The 23,127-nt window shown below is 36.7% G+C and overlaps 1 protein-coding gene across 1 annotated transcript in view; it reads right to left on the bottom strand.

Moving 5' to 3' along the window:
• RNF145 (ring finger protein 145) overlaps positions 1-23,127 on the bottom strand; it is a 90,626-nt gene that overhangs the window by 6,985 nt on the left and 60,514 nt on the right. Inside the window, exons 7-9 of the mRNA XM_027841906.1 lie at positions 22,450-22,590; positions 21,445-21,627; positions 1,143-1,290 (exon numbers count right to left, since the gene is read on the bottom strand). Coding sequence (XP_027697707.1) covers positions 1,143-1,290; positions 21,445-21,627; positions 22,450-22,590 — 472 coding nt within the window. The remainder of the gene's footprint in view (positions 1-1,142; positions 1,291-21,444; positions 21,628-22,449; positions 22,591-23,127) is intronic.

Here is a 23,127-nt window from a genome sequence, read left to right as displayed (position 1 = left end):
GAAGACAAATTCAGGAGGTTCCTTAACAAAACAGACCTTTCTACAAGCAGTTTTTGGACTCTTTTTTTTTTAAAGTAACCTAGGTCATTTCTAACTACCTAACATTCAAATTCTAATCATCTTTTCTTCTATTCTTATAGATTCTGTGCTGGGAAAGGGAAGACACAAAAAGGAAGGAAACCAAACTGTGAGAACATTAAAAAAAAAAAAGGATTAGTGACTTTCAAAAAACAAAAAATCATAAGAGTGTTACACTATCTTCTTGACAAAGATACGGAAAATCTTAGAAGTGAAATTGCAGATGAAGATCGTGCATTCCACTTCCTCTCTGCCAAGCCAAACTAATCTTCAAGCATGAAGGTTATCTTATTTTAGCCTCTCCATGGCATTATTGATTCCCACATATATGGGTCTGATCTCTTCCTCTAGTTCTTCAATGATAGCTAGAAATTCTGCATATTTGCTTTGGGATATCTGGCTACCGCTCCCTGTACTGAGTGTAATCTAGAGATGGAGGTCAATTTATCACTGATCAACCACTAGTATTGGATGGATGCCACCATTCTGGCAGTAGGAAAGCAGAAGCTCCCAGTGGGGTTTAGGGGAGCTCCTGGCACATAAGTGTTCAAACTGAGCTTCAAAGATGTCTTAAAAGGTTGCATTTAATAAAATATATTAATGTTATTAGCCTAGAAGCACAAAATGCTTAAAAATTAACAATGTTTCTAATTACAAATTAGAAATGTCTTTTTGCAATATTATATTTGTTGCTGACATCTTGAAAAAAATCAATTAAAAAAACACTGAAAACATTGATTTTTCCAAGGGTATCTATTTCTCAAGTCATTTTACATGGTAGCTCTGTATCATGCCATTTAGAAAAATAGAAATGGGAGTAGAGGAGGAAACTAAGGGGGAGAGGAGAGATACTCAAGAAGAATACAATGGCACTAGAACCAGAACACTAACATCATATATCCCGATTATTGTAATCAAATGACTAAAATGCAAAAGAATGTAACTTACATGATAACTATACCATCTACAATAATTAACCCAAAGGAAATTCATTCCTTCATTCCTTCATCCCAAAAGAGAAAAAAATCAAGTAAAATGTCACATGAATTTATTCTTGGGCTTACCTGAAGAGAAGTGAGGATGCTACTGGAGATAATGATGAGAAGCCAAAAATCCATGTGGAAAAATTGGCATATCATGTAAGCCATATAAGCAGGGAACACTAGTAAAAATAAACAAAGGCTGACAGCACGGAAGTGTTTCCATAAGCTCCTACAGAAAAATAAATATACATTTTTTGGTAAGATACCTGCCATCGAGTATTTCACAATTTATCAATAGTAACTATAATGTAATATAACATTTGCATAATACTTGTCCTTCTGACTTTCTTGTTTCTATCATTGTAATGGCTGGTATTTCACACTCATTTTTTTTATTCTTTTCCCTCTCCCACATCTAAAAATCACTGAATGCTCTACATTTTCTATTTGTACTATCTCACCTCATGTTTTATTCCCTTTCCCACTGCCAATACTGAGAATGGGCTTTTGTCGCTTTAAACCTAGATTATTATAATGCTCTTCTAATTTATTGGTAACATTTTTATCTATAATGCCCTCCCTCCAATTTGATCAGCACACTGCTGCTAGATAATTTTCATAATATAAATTTTTTTACATTATCATGCCTCCCCCAAATAGTTTAGTGGATCTCCATTTGCCTTTAACTTACCACAGGCAATGCATCTATTATATGAATTCAAGCCACATTTCCTATTTTTCTGTTCTCCTCAACATTAAATCTCTATTTTGGCTAGGGTAGTATATTTACCAAATATGATGTACATATTCCTCCTTCCTAAAATGTGCTTTTTGCTACACATCCAGATGTTTTAAAATCTAGCCAAGTTCCACATCCTTAAAAATCAAGCCTATAGTAATCTCTGTGTATAACTCACCTGACACTTATTGCATTGTACTACATTATTTACTATGTCTTATCTTGCTAACTATAGTGTATATTCCTTAGCTTCAGGGAATGACACAATCACAAATTTCAAGTTGGAAGGGACCTGAGAGGTCACTGAATTACTATTCATTCTTTGTACTTTAAACATGAGGAAAGGAAGACTAAGAGAATTTAATTGACATGCCCATGATCACAAAGTTAGTTAATATCTGCGGCAGGATCTGAACTCAGGTCTTCCTAACTCCAAGCCCAACACTCTATCCCCTGTACCACCTTTGTATTATACGTAATATAGCATATCACATCAACTGAAGTGTCCTGAGAAAGACATGGAAGTTCTGCCCTTTATCATGAAAAGTGGAAAGGAGGTATGTAACTAGACAATTAAACAGAGCCTTGCTTATGATTCAATTTGTTTGAGGATCTCAGGCCAAGTGTCTGTTTCCATTAGGATTTGATAATAAGTGCTAATCACCGATCAAGGCAAGCCAGCTTCATATCATAAAAAAAAAAAAACAAAAAAAAAAAACCACCAGAGTAATTCAATATGAAACTGAGCCTTGCTCAGGAACTGCCAGCATAATTAATAGCAGTTTAACTACCAGAGCTACCAACAAAGGACTGAGGATCTTTCTTCTTACAAGTACAGGGTTGGGGGAGAGGGAGGGGAAGGAATTGTTTAGGGATTTGCAGAAAATATAAATAACTATTTCTGCCAGTACCAAATAACAGCTATATAAGCAAGATGATATTCATTCCTAGAGAATATATGGTGAAATTCAATTCAATTTAATGAACATTTATTATGTGCCAACTACACAAATGGCCTCAAGTTAGGTACTCTGGACACAAAAATGAAAAAGATCTCTCCTATTAAGAAGCTAACATTCGGCTCTGATTCTTAAAATCTAGCCACTGCTTAGATTCTTATAATCTAGCCACTGCTTACCCATGTTTAGACTCCTTAAGAGTCTGCCCAATACGATGGATGTCCTAACAAACCTTTGTCTTGGGCTGAAAGAAGGCTTGGGTCGAATTCTTTCGGGCAGGACCCATTGTGATTTTGCGGTCCCAGGACCCCTGAAGCCCTAAACCGCATCATTTTGGTAGCCTGTACGGGGAACTGCCTCACCCCAAGTTTTTCTCCAGCCAAGACTGGAAGATATGTAAGTCTCCCCCCTCCCCTCCTTTCTTGCTCTGCAGTTGGGGTTGCTCTCTAAGCACCAAGGCTTGGAGGTGCTTTTCTGGCAGACAGTTATGAGGCTGTCTCACACTCAGCCTGACGCTCTCAGGCTCTCGGTCCACTGGGTTGGTTCAAGGCCATGGACCTGGGTACACCTTCCGCAGCATAGAGGACTAGGAAATGTATCTGTTAATTCCCTCAGCGCTAGGGAATTAGAGAAAACTGCAGTTGCTTTTTGGTTCTCTGAGGCTTACTTACTCCCTTCCCTCTACACCGCTGAATTCTCCTTCATGGAGGTTACAGGGGAAAGTTAGAACAGCTAAAAATATCTTGGCATATTCTGGAGGTTTTGTGGAGTTTTGAAACACCTTTCATTTGCCCTCCCCCACCTGGGAAAGGAAGGGGGGGGGCAGCAGCTACAGTGTAGGCCCCCCCTGGCAATGAATGGCCTAGGGCCCTAGGGCAACCTTTGCCTGGAAGCATCACCCAGGTTCAGCACATCCTGCTCAAGGTAAAGAAGCTGGCCTCTTAATTTGGGTAAGCATGCTCTTTTAAATCTGTAGTTTTAACTGTTAAGGAGGAGATGTTGATACACTGTGTAAAGTAATTTGAAAGTGCATTTAACAAAACTGAAGTCACCTGATTGGTAATGGGTTTGTATCAAGTTTCAAATTGGTGAACTTTCTGTATCAGTTATGTACGGCTTGCTGAGAATTTGCAAGTGTATAGAAATCTCTAATGATTGGCTTTTTACATTAGGATAAATTTAAAAACTTAAAGTTTTTCCTAAGCTTAGTAAAACTTGCTGTTTGAGGTAAAAGCTCATAGAATTTTATTTTGAGTTGTCTGATAGGTCATAATCCATCAATAATCAATAATCCACCATCTGAGAGAAATGCCACAAGCTACTCAGAGAAGGTGATACTGGTGGGAAGTCAGCTTGGGGAAAAGCTGAGAGGACAATTTTAGCCTCAGTCTAAGATTGGATCCTCCTGGCTCAGTTTCCCCATTATGTTCCTTTGAAAGGGAATATTACCCACCGGGCTATTCCTGAGTCTGGCCATGAGGTGGATTTGATACTGCATGGTTGGAAAACTGAATCCAAACAGAGCTAAGGATGTTTTATCCTCTCAAAGTTGGGCCCTAAATCTAGCCCCTGCTTTATATCTTGGCCCTGCAGTTTTTTTCTGTCAGATTTATGTCTTCCAGACTATGGGCCATTCACCTACAGTTGGTAGCAAACAGCAAGTACCAGCCAATTTCCCCCCATAGCTCCCTGGACGCAGCTTGTGCTCGGTTCCAGTCAACCTCCTCTTTGGGACCCCCTCGAGGCAGAGACAGCTCTATGCCCCTTGCCAGCAAGAAGCAGTTTCAGAAGCTGAGACCTTCACCCCTTACTCCAAAAGAATTTCGGTCCCATTTGTTTGAGGGGGGGAATGATGGGGTTGGGATCTGGGCCCCAGAAAGGAAACACCCTGACCTTTCCCACATGGCCAAATCTCTGGCATTCCCCTGAGGCTATAATCCCATCAACTGGCCTTTCTTTTTGGACCTCCCTATGGCCCCAGGCCATTTCTCCATTCTCCCTTGGCCACGTGGTCCAGGTCCCTGGCATTCTATTACCTCACAGACTACTTGGCCGCTCCTAGATCCCTCCCATAGTCTTTCTGTATATAAGGTCCATCTTGTCTCCATTAAGATGCTCTGATTCTTAAAATCTAGCCACTGCTTACTCATGTTTAGACTCCTTAAGAGTCTGCCCAATATGATGGATGTTCTAATAAACCTTGTCTTTGGCTGGAAAAAAAAAAAGAAGCTAACATTCTTGAGCAGGGAGGGAGAAGGGGTAACGATATAAACACACATAAGTAAATGTAAAGTACATTAAAAAATACAAAGTAATTTTAAAGATGGAAACAAAATTAACATTGGGGGATACAGTCAGAAACAGAAAAGGTGGAACTTGAGCAATGTCTTGAAGCAAGCTAAGGATTTTAAGAGACAGAAGTGATGAAGGCATATATTTCAGATATGGAGGGTAGCCTGTACAAAGATAGGGTCAGGAGACAAAATGTCAAGGTCAAGGAACAGTCAGTAGTCCAGGTGGACTCAAACAGAGGTCTCGTAAAGGATACTAATAAGAAAAAAAGATTGCAAAGGGTCCTGACAGATTGTGGTAGGCTTTGAAGCTAGGCTGAGGCTCCTACTTACCTTCATCTTAGAGGTAAAAGGAAACCACTGAAGATTTTTGTGCCCTAAGATAACCATATTCAACTTGTACTGCAGGAAGATTATTTTGGCAGCTGTATGGAGGCTGGACTGGAGAGAGGAAAGACTAGAAGCAGGAAGATCAATTAGGAGGCTACTGTAATAGTCCACAGAAGAGGGCTGGACTAGAGATTTATGTGGGAAAATGGGAATTTTTCCATGGCAAGACATTTTGTGTAGGTACAACTGACAATACTTGGGAGTTAACTACATACTGGAAGTGAGGGAGAAGGAAGTCATGGTTGACTCTATGGTTGTGAACCTGGGTGGAAGGATGATGTTGTCTTCAATAGAAATGGTGAAGTCTAGAGAAGGGAGAGGTTTAGAGGAAAATAGGAGTAGTTCTCTTTTGGAAATCCTGAGTTTAAGATGTAGATAGTCATCAGGATATGGAGGTAAAGATGTCCACAGGGCAGTTAATAATGCAGAAGTGAAGTTCAGGAGACACATTGGGTGGATATATAGATTTGAAAATCTCTTCATTGAGATAATTACTAAACTCCTCAGAACCAGTAAGAGAGAAGACAGCAGTGCCAGCAAAGCTGAGGTTAGTGCCTTAAAGGATGACAACACTTAATGAAAGGAGGAGGATCTCAATCTATCCAAGGAAACTAAGACAGAATGGTCAGGCAGGAAGAAGGAGAACTAAGTGTCAAAGAAGACAAGGGAGGAAAAAAGTCTCCAGAAAGCAGGGTATTCAACATTACTGAAAGCTGTAGGGATGGCTTATTAAAATAAGAAATGAAAAGGCCACTGGATTTAGCAGCTAAGAACTTTTGTAAGGCTGAAGAGAGTAATTTCAGTAGATTTGTGGATAAAAAGCCATATTACAAAAGATTGGAAAGTAAACAGGAGATGAAGAGATGGAGTTTAGATGACCTTTACTAAGAGTCTGGCTGTGAAAAAGAGGAGAGATACAGATAGATGAAAGTTTAAGTAGAGGCCTGGGCCAAGTAAAGGTTCTTTAAGGATGGGGATAATAAGCTCTATTTATTCAGGTTATTGAAGAAAAGGAAGTTTTTCTTAAAGGAATGCAAAGAACTTCAAGTAAGAAATGAAGAAAAAGGACCTGAAGAGCTTTAGGGGAATCCTAACTTTTGTTAAAAGATTAGTCAGTTGGAGAATGTCACATTAAAAAAGTAAAGAAAGGACTATTGAACTTTTAGAGTTAAGTAATACAGATGAACTTTTTTCTGTAGAGGCGAGTTAATACTCTCAAGAATAAGGAACTTCTTGAGCTATAAAGAATGAAGTGATGAATTCATAGGTGTCATAGGAAAGAGGCCACTCAGGAACGACCAAAAAAGAAGAAAGACATACTGCAGACTCGTTGCTGAAGGGTACTGAATTGGCTATTTATCATTATGAAACAAACAGAGAGGTCGACTATCTTCCCAAAGGATGTACCTGGGAATGTGACAAAGAGACCTACAAAATTTGTCTAACCTAAGGACTTCCCTCTGATGATTTATATGAGGACAAATAGCACAATAAGGAACCTAGAAAACACTGCTAAGAAATTTGAATTTCAAAGCAAAACACGCAAAACATTATAAGTGGCATTTTTCACCATTTCAGTCAAAGGAAGGGCTTTAGAAGAAAAGAGCAGATTTTCTAAATGCTTAGGCTGGTTAAAAGGATAGTACTGAGATCAGGATTTGAATTTCCAGACCTCAGCTAAAAATATAGGTACAATAAGGCTCACAGTCAGGATGAAGTATAACAAAGGCTGATAAGAATTTATTTATCTGGAAACTTATCAATCTTTACACTGAAAAGGAAGTGGGAGAAGGAGAGAAAATTTCCTCTTCCCCTCCTCTCATCTATCTATATCCCTGAAGCTAAATAACAGAATAATTACATGTAGAAATTCATAGGAAGCAAAAATCTAAGAAAGGAGCCATTAATAAAACCTATGGCATCAGACAGCTAGCTACACACAAATGCACAAAGTAAGCAATAATGCAAATAAGCAAGACTAAATATTATTATGCCAGGGATAAGACAAATCTGTCAACACAGATAAAACTGAGAACGGATACAATGGGATATATGACTGGAATATAGCTCTGAAAGAGTATAACTTATTTAAAAGTCAAGTCAACAGGCATTTATTAAGCACTCATTATGTGCCCACCACTTAATGCTTAATAAACGCTTGGTTTTTCTTTTCTTTTCATATATATTTTTCAGAAAAAATCCAGAAAGGATCAAAAGAACAATTACCAAGGAAGTAGATACCTAAAGCAAAGGCTAGAAGGTGGGAAAAACAGGATGCTTCAGGTAAGTTTAAGAGCCTCATTAATCACCTTGTTTCAAAAGGAATAAAGTAAACGCATCTCTTTCAATATAGCTTCTCCACTGGCACTGTAAGGGCTAGGGATGAGGGAGTCCCCTAGTCACAGAAGACATGTACTTAGCTTACTAGAAGGACTTGTCTCTGCTGAGTCTTTTAAGGATTATGGTCCCCAACCCTCAATTTTGTGACATGGTTTTTTGTTTCACTCCTTGGAATTAGTCAATGCTGCATATAATTGTGTTGAACCTTTACAATGATCACCGAATCCACACTACCCCGTACCCCACTGCCATTTACACGCAACTGGAAAATAAGGATAGGCTAGTGGTGAACATTTAGAACTTTGTGTTATCTGAATTACCTGTCAAATGATATTAGCTAATACACTCACTAGATTTACACATTAAGGAAATTAAATAAAGAATACTGCAAAAACACAGTAAGATTGAAGTTTGCCCATTTCTGCTCAGGAAGGTCCTTGTGCCCCTTTGTTCCCAAGCTTCACAATCTTCTCCCAATTTCTGTTCTAGTTGAGTAGTGACACTATTGTTTCCTCTCCTTCTGGTCTTCCTTCTGATCTACAGAAGTAGAACTTCCAGAGCCTTCTCCCACTCAGATGTCATTTTTTTATATACCATTTCAAAGAGCTTTAATGATGCTTGCTGGAGAGTTGGTGCTTCCAGTCTGATGTTTTCTCTTGTTTCACTATCTCTGCGAGCTAAGACCACTCTCATTTTAGAGATTTCTTCTTTTAGTTTGTCACACTCATTGGCTGGAAGTTGGTCTTTGAATTCTTCTATCTTTGTTTCAGTATCATGAATAATCCTATCCCTTCTGCCATACTGATAGCTTCTTTCTACACATTCTTTCTTTCTCCTGTCTTCCTTGGCATACTTCTCTGCATTCTTAACCATATTCTCAATATCATCTTCGCTTAACCCACTAGAAGACTGGAACACAATTTGTTGTTCACATCCTCTGCCTTCAACTTTTTCAGAAACACATATAATCCCAATACCATCAATGTCAAATGTAGCTTAAATTTGTGGAACTCCATGCAGAGGTGGTGGAATTCCAATCAAAGAAAACTATCCAAGAATCTTATTGTCCACAGTGTCAGTCTCAATCTCTTTCTCTCTCTCTCTCTCTGTATCTATTTATCTATCTGGCACACACTTTAATTTCCACTTGTGTCTGTCCATCAGCAGCTATAGAAAACACCTAGTTCTTCTTAGTTGGAACAGTTGTGTTCCTTTTGATAAGTTCGATGAAGACACCTCCTAATGTCTCAATGCCAGAGAAAGGGGATTGACCAGGTGCCATTTGGCAACTCCATTACCTATAACCAAGTTCTGGGTTATAGTTCTAGAGCAGGAAGGAGTGCTTGTAGTTGTGAGGGCACAAGGGCCCTAGTTCTAGGGCAGAGAGTAGTGTTTCTAATCAGCTGCAAAGGAGAAGGGGCTCTACCTGGCTGGGTATGAGTCAAAGTTTCAGGAAGAAGAGGAGTTGTGATCATCAGCGAGTAAAAGCACTATTTGGGGAAGGACTAGACACAGACCAGAAGAACAGTGACCACACCTCTCCCCAGATCACCACCACCCCGGAAGCACTGAAAACTTACAGACTCTCAGAACTAAATGTGACAATAGCACAGCAAAAAAGCCTGAAGCTTGGAAAAGTGACCTCACCTACCTTACCCAAGTGGGCTTAGAGCCCAACTTTAACATAAAATCCAAAGTTAAGAATAGGCTAGAAAAATAAGCAAAAACAAATAAAGAATCTGACCATAAAAAGCTACTGTGGTGACAGGGAAGATCAAGACACAAACTTGGTAAAAGACAATATGAAAACATATACAAGCAAAGCTTAAAATCAAAATATAGATTGGACATGAGCCCAAAGAAGAATTTCTAGAAGAGGTAAATAAAGAGATAAAAAAGAGCAAAAATATTATCTTAAAAATAAAATAAGAACAGTAGAGGAAACAGTAGAGGAACAGTTTGGGGAAAGAAATGAGAGCAATGCAAAAAAAAAATCATGAAAAGAAAATTAATAGCAGCACACCCACAAAAAACCTGTAAAAAAAATAACACAGAATTGGCCAAATGGTAAAAGAAGTGCAAAGTGTCACTGAAGCAAAGAACTCCTTAAAAAAACAGAATTGGTCAAATGGAAAAAGAAGTACAAAATCTCACTGAAAGAAACAGTTTCTTAAAAATTAGAATTGGTCAAGTGGATGAGTTCATAAGACATCAAGAAACAATAAAGTCAGAAATATCTCATTAGAAAAACAAGTGACCTGGAAAATAGATAAAGGAGTGATAATTTAAGGATTATTAGACTACCTGAAAGTTATGATTAAAAAAAAAAAGAGCCCAGACATCAAATATTTTTAAGAAATTATCAAGCTGTCATCTTAGAACCAGAGGGCAAAATAGAAACTAGAAGAATCCACCAATCATCTCCTGGGAGAGATATCAAAATGAAAACTTCCAGATTATAGGAAGCTCCCAAATTCCAGACCTCCCATGTCAAGAAAAAAATACTGCAAGCAGGAAAAAAAAAATTAAAGCCAAATCAAATTGCCACAGAAGCCACAGTCAGAATCACAAAAGATTTAACAGCTACCATGACAGAGGAGCAGAGGGTTTAGTATATGATATTTGAAAAGGCAAAGAACCTAGGATTACAACCAAGAATAGCCTATCCAGGAGTTGTGAACTGATCAACCATTCTGGAGAGCAATTTGGAACTATGCTTAAAAGGCTATGAAATTGTGTATACCCTTTGATCAAGCAATACCACTACTAGGTCTATATCCCAAACAGATCATAAAAAAAAGGGAAAAGGACCTACATGTACAAAAATATTTATAGCAGCTCTTTTTGTGGTGGCAGAGAATTGGAAATTAAAGGGATGCCCATCAATTGGGGAACAGCTGAACACGTTGTGTATGCATGTAATGGAATACTACTGTGCTATAAGAAATGATGAGCAGGAAGATTTCAGAAAAAACTAAGAAGACTTACATGAATTTATGCTGAGCGAAGTGAGCAGAACCAGGAGAACACTATACACAGTTAACAGCAACACTGTGCAAAGACCAACTATTATAGACTTAGCTCTTCTCAGCAATACAATGATCCAAGACAATTCTAAAAGACTCATGACAGAAAATGCTATGCACATACAGAGAAAGAACTATGGAATATGAAAGCAGATCAAAGCATATTATTTTCACTTTTTTGTTGTTTTTGTTTTTTGTTTGTTCTTTCTCATGGTTTTTCCTTTTTATTCTGATTTTTCTCCCACAACATGACTAATGTCGAAATATATTTAATGTGATTGTACACATATAACCTATATCAGATTGTATGCTGTCTTGGAGGGGGGAGAAAATTTTGGAAATAAAAATCTTATAAAAGTGAATGCTAAAAACTATCTTTACATGTAACTGGAAAAAAATAAAATACAAAAAAAAATTAAAAAAAAATAACCTACCCAGCAAAACAAAGTATAATTTCTACATTGGAAAAAATGGACATGTAATGAAAGAGGCCTTTCAGACATTCTAATGAAAAGAAAATCCAATATTGAAAAGCAAGATTCAAAAGAAAGGCATAAAAAGGTAAACATGAGTGAAAAATCATGAGAAATTTAATAAGGTTAAACTGTTTACATTCCCAAATGGAAGATGATACTGTAACCCCAAAACTTTATAATCACTTGGGCAGTTAGGAGTCTATTTAAACAGAGGGCATGGGTATAAATCTATTATGTTAGGATGATATCAAAAGAAAAAGGAAGGTTGAAAAACGAAGTTGTACTGGGAAAAGCAGGAAAGGAGAGGAAGAAAGTGGAAAATTATCTCACATAAAAGAGGTACACACAGAAGAGTTTTTACAATGGAAGGGAAAATGGGGAAAGTTGGGTATAGAAATCTGTCCATCCAACAGTGAAGTAGGAGGGAAAGGAGCTAAAAGAAAGGGTATCAGGTGATAAGAGGGAGAACAGATTAAGGGAGGTAGTAATCAAAAGCAAAATAGCCTTTTGAGGAGAGAAAGAGAGGATGGGCAGGAAGAATGACTTGAACAAAGTAGGATGGAAGGAAATACTCATCAAGCATAATTGTAAATGTGAATTGAATGAACTCATCCAAAAGATGGAAGCAGATAGTAGAATGGATTAGAAACCAGAATCCAACAATATGCTCTTTAGAAGAAACATACTTGAAACAGAAAGACATACACAGAATTAAAATAAGGGGCTGGAGCAGAATCTATTATACTTCAGCTGAAGTAAAAAAGGCAGGGAAAGGGATCATCAGAGAAACTATATTTTGCTAAAAGATACCAAAGACAATGAAGTAATATCAATGCTAAACATATGTGCACCAAATGGCATAGCATTCAAATTCTTAAAGGAAAAGTCAAATGAATTACAGGAAGAAAGAGATAGTAAAAACTATACTAGTGGGGGACCTCAATTTACCCCCTCAGAACTACATTAACTTAACCATAAAATAAATAAGAAATGAGTTGAATAATTTTAGAAAAGTTAGATATAACAGACATCTGGAGAAAATGTATTGGGTATAGAAAGAGCCCAGGTGAATTACCCTCCAGAGTACCGAAAGAACTAGTAGATGTGACCACTAAGCCATTTCCAGTGAATTTTGAAAAAACTCAGAAAATGAGAAAGATAACAAAGACCTAAAGTAAATATGTGATTGCAACTTAGGGAAAAAATAGAGAAAAAAGTAGGGTCTACAAAAGATATACAAAAATGATCTTGACTTCAATTCCTGGTAAAATTCTCCATGTTATAAAGGGACAGTTAGCAAAAAGACAGCATGGTTTCATCAAAAACTGGAAATTCTAAGTTAAACCTCTTACTTTTTTTCAGGTGACTAAATTAGTAGATTAAGGTATATTAAAGACATAGTTTACTGAGATTTAACACATCAAACAAAGTGCCTCACACTATTCTTATGGAGAAGATGGAGATATGCAAGACAAACATTAGTACCACTAGGTAAACTTGAAACTGTCTAAACGGCCAGAATGAAAGAATTGTCATGAATGATTTGATGTCAACTTGGAAAGGAGAATGGCCCAAGGATATATGTTTGATGCTGTGTTATTCAACATTTTGTTCAATGACTTGGAAAAAGGTATAGATGTCATGCTTATCAACTTTTCAGATGATACAAAAGGCTAGAAGGAATAGCTGGTTGATACAGTGTATGTCAGGATTCAAAAACATAGCAAATGGCTAAAACACTGGATCCTTTAAAAAGTGGCATTTGATAAGGAAAAATGTATAATCTTACATATGTTCTTTTAAAAAATATCAATTTCACAGGTATAATATAAAGGTTCCCAGGGAAAACCTTGGCTAGACAATAATTCACCTGAAAAAGATCAGGGTTTTTAGTGGACCACAAGCTGAAAACAAATCAGCAGTATAAAACAGCAGTCACAAAAGGCTATATTTTTAAAATGCATAGTAATAGAGGGGTGGAGACATGATAGCATATTACATAAGGCCCTTCTCAGACCATATCTGGAAAAATGGTTTTAGCTCTGGACACAGTGTAAGATCGATATGGACAAGCATGAGATGTCCAAAGGACAGCTGAAACAGTGAAGAACATCTCAGTACATATCACATGAGCATCAGTGGAAGGAAGGAATTTTTATTGTGGAAAAGAGAAAATTTACAGCATATATAATTACTGTCTTCAAGAATCTGAAAGGCTTTCACACAGAAGAGGGAAAAATTTCATTCAACTTGGTCCCAGACAAGAGATCAGTGGATGGATCTTGCAAAGAGGAAGATTTAGCTTGAGATAAGAAGAAATTTCTAATCATTACAGCTGTACAAAAGGGGAATGTACAACTTGAAACGGTAATGAATTCCCCCTAACTTAATGTTTTCAACTGAAGCAAAGGTCACCATAATGGCTTCCTTTTTAGGTATGATTGAATTAGATAGCGTCTGAGGCCACCTCCAAATTTGAGATCTTATGATTCTGTAGTATATACTAAATAAAATTTATAAACCTAATTGTTTATAATTTCTAAAATAAGTTTTATTAATGCCTCTTGTTTGTACACCTTACTCATTTCTGGATATATCCAACACAACTCTCAGAATTGAACCCTTCTAACAACAAGAACAATAAAAATCAGTCAATCTACAAGCATTTATTAAGCACTTGCTATGTCAAGCACTATGCTAAGTGCTAGGGACACAAATAAAAAGTACAGACAATCTCCACAGTCAATTAGCTCACATTTTTTATGGATGACACATTTATAATTCAGAATATACAAGATAAAGACAGAATAGATGGAAGATAACCTTACAAAAAATGGCACTAGAAGCAGAAAGATCAGGAATGGTCTCCTAGAGGAGATAGTACCTTAACTGAGTCTTAAAGGAAGTCAGGGATTCTAAGAGTCAGAGAGGTTGGGAATGAGAACATTCAAGGCAAAGGAAAGTGAGCAATGCAAAGTCAAGGAGAAGGAGGATGGAATGTTGTGTTTGCGGAAAAAGCAAGTAGCCCAGTACTGGCTGCATCATATAGTATATAGAGTCAGTAGAGTATAAAAAGACTGGAAAAGTAGAAAAGGCCGGATTGTAAAGAACTTTAAATCCCAAACAAAAGATTTTATATCTGACTCTGGAAATAAAAGAGAACCACTGTTACTGAGTTAAGGAAGGGACACGGTCAGACTCAAGTTTTAGGAAAATCTTTTGGCAGCTGGACCTGGAATGAGGAGGGATTTAAGCCAGATCAATTAGAAAGTTATTGTAATAGTCCAGGTGAGAGTTTGAACTAGGGTAATGCCTGTGTTACGCAAAAGATTTTAAAAATAAAGTAATTACAAAATTTGACAACTGCTTGGCTATGTGTTCTGAGCAAGAGAACCGAGGATGTCACCAAGCTTGTAAACCTGGGGATGGTAGTGACCTCAATAATAATAGAGGAATTTGAAGAAGGAAGAGTTTGAGGGCAAAATCATAAGTTTTAGACATTCTGAGCTTAAGACGACTCCAGGATAAATAGTTTGAAATAACCAACAGGCAACTAGTGATGCAAGACCAGAACTCAGGAGAGAGACTAGGAAGATTTGGGAATCATCAGAGATACTTGAAACAATAAAAGTCAATGAGCTCACCAAGTGAGAGAGGATAAACAGAAAAGATAAGAAGGCCCAGGACAGAGCACCAGAGAATAATAAGTCAGTGGTTATGACATAAAGATCCAGCTACACAGACTATGGAGCACTAGGGAATCATGAACAAGGAACGAGGAACCAGGAGAGAGCAGAGTCAGAAAAACCAAGAAAAGAAAAGAATACCCAGAAGAAGGCAACCACAAAGTCAAATGCTACAAAGAGGTGAAAAAGAATGAAGACTGAGGTCATTAGATTTAGTAATTAAGAGAAAATTGGTAACTGGAGAATAGCTTCAGATGAATGATGAGATGAGAAGCTACACTGTGAAGGGTTTAGAAAAGTGTTAAGACTAGATGGGGGTACTGATAGTAGATGGCTTTTTCAAGGAATTTGTTTGAGAAGGGCATAAGATTTTGGACAGCTGGTGGAAATAGTAGGATCTAGTACAGATTTTTAAGGATGGGAGAGATTTGTGTGTGTGCAGCAGGGAAACAGTAAGTAGGTAAAGACAGGGGAGAAAAGGATGGTTGGGAGAGGTGATAAGAATGATGCAGGCAATTTGTGGAACACAGGAGTGGATGGGATCAAGGATATATGTAGAGCAGTTGTGTCCAACTCAAATAGAAATAGATTCCTATAGGCTACACATAATGACTTAGAAAACCATAAACTGTGCTGTATTTTTATTATTTTGCTAAACATTTCCCAATTACATTTTAATCTAGTTCCCTGCAGCCAGAGATGGATGCCTCAGAAGGAATACCTTTGTCAGGGACTGAAGTAAAGGAGTTGGCAGGGGATGGATGGGGTCAGAAGAAGTGAGGAGTAAAGAAGAAGGAGTTCTCAGAGAATGGCCTCAATTTGTTCCTTGAAGTAAGGAGCAAGTTACTTAGCAGAGAGGGTGAGGGAAAGGAGTATCACAGAAAATTTGAGGATAAAAAAGTTTAAATAGCTGCTGTGTTGAGTGGAATGAGGAATTAATTAGGGAGTAAATTTCTTTATGTGATCATAATCATAATGTGAAAAGGTGTTCCTTTTGCTTATCCATGCTGATCCCTCTACATGTACCCTTCGTCGTATCCTGTGCTCTCCAACAAATTGCCCACACCACTATTTTTTCCCTTTTCTCTCTCCCTCTATCCACTATTTTTCTCTTGTCCCCCCCTTACCCTCCCCCACTCTTCTCCCCTCTATTTTTTTTCATCTTCTCTCTTTGTCTCCTGGCTACTTAACTGCTGCATAAAAACATGAGCAAAATTGAGGCCATTCTCCAAAAGCTCCTTCTCCTCTCCTCATCTCACATAACTCAGATGCCTTTTGCTACTCTCTCTTCTTTCACCCAACTCACAGGAAGAGGTAGCCCTTCTCCTTCCATAGCAAACCCCTCTACATGCACAGGTGATCACATTCCATCCCATCTTCTCCAGGAGACTGCCTCCTCTATCATCCTGCTCTCTCACTAATCTTCAACATCTCCCTGTAGGCTGTTTCCCTACTGCCTACAAACATGCTCATATCTCCCCAATCTTCAGAAAACAAAATCCTTACTTGATCCATTGATTCCTGCTAACTATCCTGGAATATCTCTCCTCCCTTTCATGACAAAACTCCTCAAAAATGCTAACTATAATTAGTATTTTGCTTCCAACTCACTTTCTTCTTTACTCTCTACAGTCTGGCTTCCTACTCTCTCCAATGTTACCAATGTTATCTTAATTGCCATTATCTAATAGCCTTTTCTCCATCCTCACACTTCTTGACTTTTCTTCAGCCTTTGACACTGTCAATCACCCTCTTCTTGATACTTTATTCTTTTTTAGGTTTTTGCAACATTGCTCTCTCCTGGTTTTCCTCCTACCTGTATGACTGCTCCTTCTCAGTTTCCTTAATTGGATCTTCACCCAAGTCATGCCCACCAAACATGACTGCTCCTCCCCACTCAAAGCTCTATCCTGGGTCTTCTTCTCTTTTTCTTCTATACCATTTTGCTTAATGGTCTCCTTAGCGCCCATGGACTCAAATTTCTATACTAATGATTCTCAAATCTACTTATCCAGCCATAACCTCTCTTGACTTTAAGTCTCTCACCTCCAACTGCCTATCAGACATCCTGAAATGGATGTCTCGTAGACATTTCAAACAACATGTCCAAAACTGAACTCATTATCTTTTCCCCAAAACCCTGACCTCTTCTAAGCTTCCCAATTACTGCTGAGGGTACCACCATCCTCCCAGTCACCCAGGCTCACAATGGAGATGTCATCCTCAACTTCTCGTTCTCCTTCACCACCAATATCCAATCAGTTGCCAAGTCCCTGTTGTTATAAGATAAATATACAACCCCTTTTCCTCTCTAACACAGAAAGCACCCTAGTGCAGAACCTCATTACTTCACTCCTGAGCTACTGAAACAGCCCACTGGTCAGTCTCTCTGCCTCAAACCTTCCCTCATTCCAATCCAACCTCTAAGCTGTCAAAGTAATCTTCCCTAAGCACAGGCCTGATTACGTCACCTTATACTCAAACAACTCCACTGCCTCTCTATCACCTCCAGGATCAAATATAAAATTATTTGGCTTTTAAAGGCCTTTCCAGTTTTTGTACACCTTACTCATCCCTTTGTACTCTACAATCCACTAACGCTGGCATCCTTGGTGTTCCTCACATATGATACATGATCTCTAAATTCCATACATTTTCACAAGTTGTACCCCGATAATTGGAATTCTCTCCCTCCTCTGTCTTATGGATTCCCTGACTTCTTTCAAATCCCAGCTAAAATCAGACCTTCTGCAGGAAGCATTTCCCAATCCCCCTTAATGCTAATGTGTTCCTTTTCAGATTATCACAAATTTATCCTATCTTGATCTTGTTTGTACAGTTGTTTTCATGTTGTCTCCCTCATTAGACAGTAAGTTCCTTGATAGGAGGGACTTTTGTTTTGGCCATTCTTTGTATCTCCACAACTTAGTACAATGTTTGGCACATAGCAAAGTGCTTAATAAATGCTTATTGATTTGACTACTGTGGGCCCAGTTGGCATTAGCTAGTATAATTTGTAATGGACCACTCAGCAGAGTTTTATGATTTCCTACAGTTCTTTTCAATAGTAAGTGAGTAAGAACAAAAGAAGAGGATAGTGGGAGTGACCTAGGGTTGGAGTTTGGCAAGGTGTGATTGGTAGTAAGGCAAAAGAACAAGGGAATTTAAGAGAAGAGGAAAGAATAGGGTTTAACTTGTTCACAAAGAGTTCATGCCTGGGAAAGGAGAAGAGTATAGCCTGAGCAGAGACAATGGCCTAGGAAAGTACTGAGGGATGGAGGGATTATAGATTACAATAAGCATAAAGAGCAGGCTTCAAAGGCAGTGGAAGAAATGGAAAGATAAAAGATTATGATCAGATGACAGAAATTTAGAGTTCTGGAAATTGGAAATAGAACACTTGCGGGTGAAAGCAAGATTAAGGGAATGAACATCCCTGTGTGTGGCTGAGAAAAAATGGAGAAGGTAATGGGAACTGAGTAGAATGAGGAATTAGGAGGCTAAAGTATTACATAAAGAATAAATCATACTTCCTTTTATCTCAACTTTCTTGTCTATAATGCCATACTCTTTTTTTCCCCCAAGAAGCAATGGATACACATCTGACCACACACACAACATTCTGCCCTCATAATCTCTGCCAAGGGAAAAGATTCATTATTTGTCCATTCGTGGAACAATTATCATTATTTCACTGGTATTTTTCAAAGTACTTCTCATCTATTTAATTAGATTATTTACATAATATCACTCTCATTTAGATGTAGAAGCTGAGGCAGCCAGGAGATTAAGTGACCTAAGAAAGTTAGTGATGAAGCTGAGAACAGAAAATCTAGATCTCCAAATTAACCTCTCCAGGTTTTTTCCCATTAGAATCAAGCAAGGTACAGAAAGTCTTTTGACCATTAGAAAACATGAAAATAGTCTGGCATTATGGACAATAAAGTTTAGAGTTAAAGGGTAATTTTTTTTGTCTTTATGTTACAACATTCCAATATATGGTGGATGCTATTTAACATAAATTAAGACTACTTTCTTATCTGTCAATCCAGGATTGTCTGGGTTTTAATTGCTTTCTGGATAAATACATAAAGGTCATCAGTTCTAAGAACAGAACATTAAAAAACTTTTGCTATGCACTAGATGAGGGTGAGTGTGAATTTTTCAGGTTTTCAAAAAAGTAATACCATGATTTTATATGTGGGGCCTTACCAACTAAAAAGGTTTATTTAAAAAAAAAAAAAAATCATAGCAACTTAAGAAATTATGGTGGCCACAAATCTAATCATTCAAAATTAAGTTGCTATGAACTTTAAATTGAATTTCACTTACACAATATCCAAACTAAAGAAAGAAATACAAAATGGTAGCACAACAAGTGGCCTTAGGGTCAGAAGACTTGGGTTCAAATTCTGCTTGGATAGGTATTAGCTATGTAACTTTGGGCTAGTCACATAAAATCTCAATGCTCCATGCAACTTTCTTAGACTATAAATTACAAAGCAGATGCTGATCTGCACAGATAAGAATTTCCTCATTGTGAGTTTCCTACACCAATGAAATTGTAAGTCTAGAGACTAGACCAAAAGAATAACAAAATAAAAAAACTTAATGTTTATAAAGTACTTGTAAAATTGTATTAAAAGGTCACTGCTACAACAAGAACCTAAATTAATCTCAGATCACTTATCAAGTCACAAATATTTACTGGCTGCAATAAGTAACTAAATTAATCTCAAGTCACTTATCAAATAATAAATATTTACTGAAAACACATATGACCCGACCAGTGTTAAATGCCTTAGGAAATACTAGCGAACTAATGCCAAAGTACCTAGACGTTCTGATAACTACAATTAACAAAGATTAGAGCTAAGCATTTTGTTAATTGTTTACTTCTCTTGGTTTTTGCTTCTTTATAACCACAGAGGACACAAAGAAACAACTATTAAGACTGAAGCTCTGTTACAGGATTCAAACATAATAAATTTTTAAAAATAAGTTGAAGACTAAAAAATGGAAAGCTTTTCAACTTTTTCTCCTTGTTCCAAATCTAATACATACATGTTATGAAAACTTGTAATAAACTGAAGAAGTGAACTACGGACATAAAAAAAGGTTTTGGCCAACTATAAAAGAATCTAGATGCTAAAGTGGAAGTTCTCTCCAAGATTATATTATATTAACAATAAACCAGGTTCAGGATTCTCTTTAAGGTAAATACTTTTTAAAAGCAGTTATATTTTAATGGAAAATGCTGATTTAAATATTTCTTTGTAACATTATGTATAAGGGAAAGAGTAAGGACGTTCCTGATTTTGACTCTAAGGACACAAAAAACTGACATCTGTCACAGCTCTCAGAGTTCCTAAGTGGCTACTTCCCTTCACATCTTACCTCCTAATCTTATCAGCCCTCAAAATCAAAACTCAAAAAGCTATGTTTATGATTATCAAAATATCTGAAATTGACTCAAGGATAAGTGTATTACTAAGTAATTATTTGGGGATTATTTTTAAAAAAACAAACTTGTCCTTCAAAATAATGCTTTCTACAGTTCCTTTCCTTTATAATGCAATAATAAATTCCTATAATTCTATAGCCAATGACTATATAAACCGTCTCAAAAATATATATTTAAATAAAGGTTGTATGAAGACTTCATTTTAAGCTATCCTTCCTTGAACTGCTCTGTAGCAATCTTACATTATTACTACATGAACCCAACTATTTTCTTGCTGAATTAAACAATAATTTAGTAAAAAAAATTTTTGTTGTTGTTGTTTTTGTGCTGTAAAATCTCTATGACAAAGGCAGGCAAGGAAGGGGCCTATCTCCTCATTTTATTTCATCTGGTCTTCAATAGAAGTGCCAAGTACCCAAGATTACAAGCAAAATATAGCTTGAATAACCTTTAACCCACAACTACTTAAATGGCAAAAAATACCATTATCCCCAATCTATCTTTCCTAATATTTGCCTCTTTCTGTCTGTCTGTCTCCTCTCTTATTTCACGAATTCTCATCCCCTCCTCTAATCCTGTTTCTCTCTTACTTGGTAAAAATGGAGAACTATATTTTTTATTTGTATTTATTTACTGACTGCTTTATTTCCTGTTCTTCATTTTAGTGGATAAGTAAAACATTTTGTATATTCCTTTAAATTAAATTGCCTCTTATTTATGTGACTTTTGATAATTATTATTACTTATTTCTTTTGGATAGGTCAGTGGTCCTAAGCTACTTTTAAAAGGGCTATTTTAAAAAGGCAGAAGAGGGGGGGAAATGAGCAACATAAGAAAGCCACAAAAGATGAAGAGAAATACAAAATATGTCCTACCTTTTATTTTTCAACCTTTTTTAAAAGAAAACATCAATTTTTATCTCAGATTGTTCCCTAAGTAATAAGACTAAATTTATGCTAAAACAACAACAACAACAGTTTTAAAACAAAACATTTTCAAGGTTATTTCTTACTTGTCTCTTGATGCTCCCAGTGCCAAAACAATGGGATCTGCAATTTCTAACATAGACTGAAGGATAGAAGCTACCACAATGAAAAGTATAATACTAAGCAGGAATGCCCGATGAACAACTTGCAGTTCTATCAGACCGGTCTGCACTGCCAGAATTAAGAGTGTAACTCCCTCTGTCATCCCCCTGTATTGTTTGTTTGGGAGAAAATAAAAATAAAAAGAATTTTAGTTTATTTCCATTAAGTGGAGAAATACTAAACAGATATTTAGATAACATGCTAGTGAACACAGATATGTCAATAAATTCCAACTAGCCCAACTTAAAATTAAAGTACAAATAATATATTAGTTTGCTACTTCTTTTTGCAAAGAGGACAAAAACACTATACTGTTTAGCACTCCAATTTTACTCCATGAATAAAATAAAATAAAATTTATTAGTTTAAAAATCAGTTCAGTGCTCTGTCTGATCTTCTTTGTGTTACATTACATACACATGCCTGTATTTTGCACATTTAAAAACAACTCTATCTGAGTATAAAATACATACACACACACACAGAGTTAGGTAAGAAAACCTATATCACTTGTGAGGATGGAGAGAAATACGATATCAATCTCCTCTATATAGATAGATATAAATACAGATATATCCATCCTCCCAAGTGACACAGAAGGTTTTCACTCATAAGCCCCAACTCACACAGTATCCAATGATATCAAAGCAATTTGTTAAGATTTAAGGCATTTGGGTTCTCATTGTGCCATGGTAATAAATATTGTTATTTCAGGAAAACTGTGATTTCTTAATACTTTTTGCTATACGTAAAAACATTTTTAAAAGTCAATCTTCTTTCCTTCTAAATTCCATCAATAATTTCCAATAAACTAAATAAAGCCATAATTTTTAAATTTGATAATCATTTCTAAGAGCTTAAATGTCTAAGCTATAAGATATTTGTTTCTACATACATGCTCTGATTTTCTCTAAGAGTACTAAACTCACCGATTCATAGCAGGATCATTCATGAAGGCCCGATAGCCCTGCAAGTAAAACTTGCAGAGTGTCAAAACACCCAAGGCAACAAAAGAGACTGTGAATACCAAGCCCAAAAGTGAGTATGGAGTACTACAGCATTCAGCAATACTGGAAGAAAGAAGAAAATAAAAAGTTTAAGAAATACAAATACTTAAGTCATAATGAAAAGTAATGGATCTGAAATGACCCCCTAAACAAGCTACTCAATCTCCTTTGTGCTAAAACGGTCCAAACCAAAACATCGTGTAGGATGAACTTGTCACTTTGGTATTTAATTCACCCTCCAATTATCCAAATTTTTATCTAGCCAAGGTATTGGCATACACCCAGTACACATGTGAGCATCTATACAAGAGGGATGAACTTTAATGACATAAAAAATGATCTAATTTAATTTTGCACAGATAATATATTTAACATAGAACTCTCACTTGGTTGAAAATTTCTTTACATGAACTAATATGGATTAGAATAGAAAATACCTAGTTTCCTGTTGGGACTCAAAATATGTCTATATTACATTGGATTATAATTTATATTATAATGTATCTTATTTAATGTATCTTATTCTGTTAGTGCTTGATAAGAAACACTATCCTGAAGGGTTCATTTATTACTTTAGGTACGAGACCAACTTAGAAATGA

The sequence above is a fragment of the Vombatus ursinus genome, unplaced genomic scaffold, assembly GCF_900497805.2.
Source record: "Vombatus ursinus unplaced genomic scaffold, bare-nosed wombat genome assembly UNPS02014863.1, whole genome shotgun sequence".
In the NCBI taxonomy this organism is placed as follows: Eukaryota; Metazoa; Chordata; class Mammalia; order Diprotodontia; family Vombatidae; genus Vombatus; species Vombatus ursinus.
This window is presented reverse-complemented; position numbering and strand designations above follow the sequence as displayed.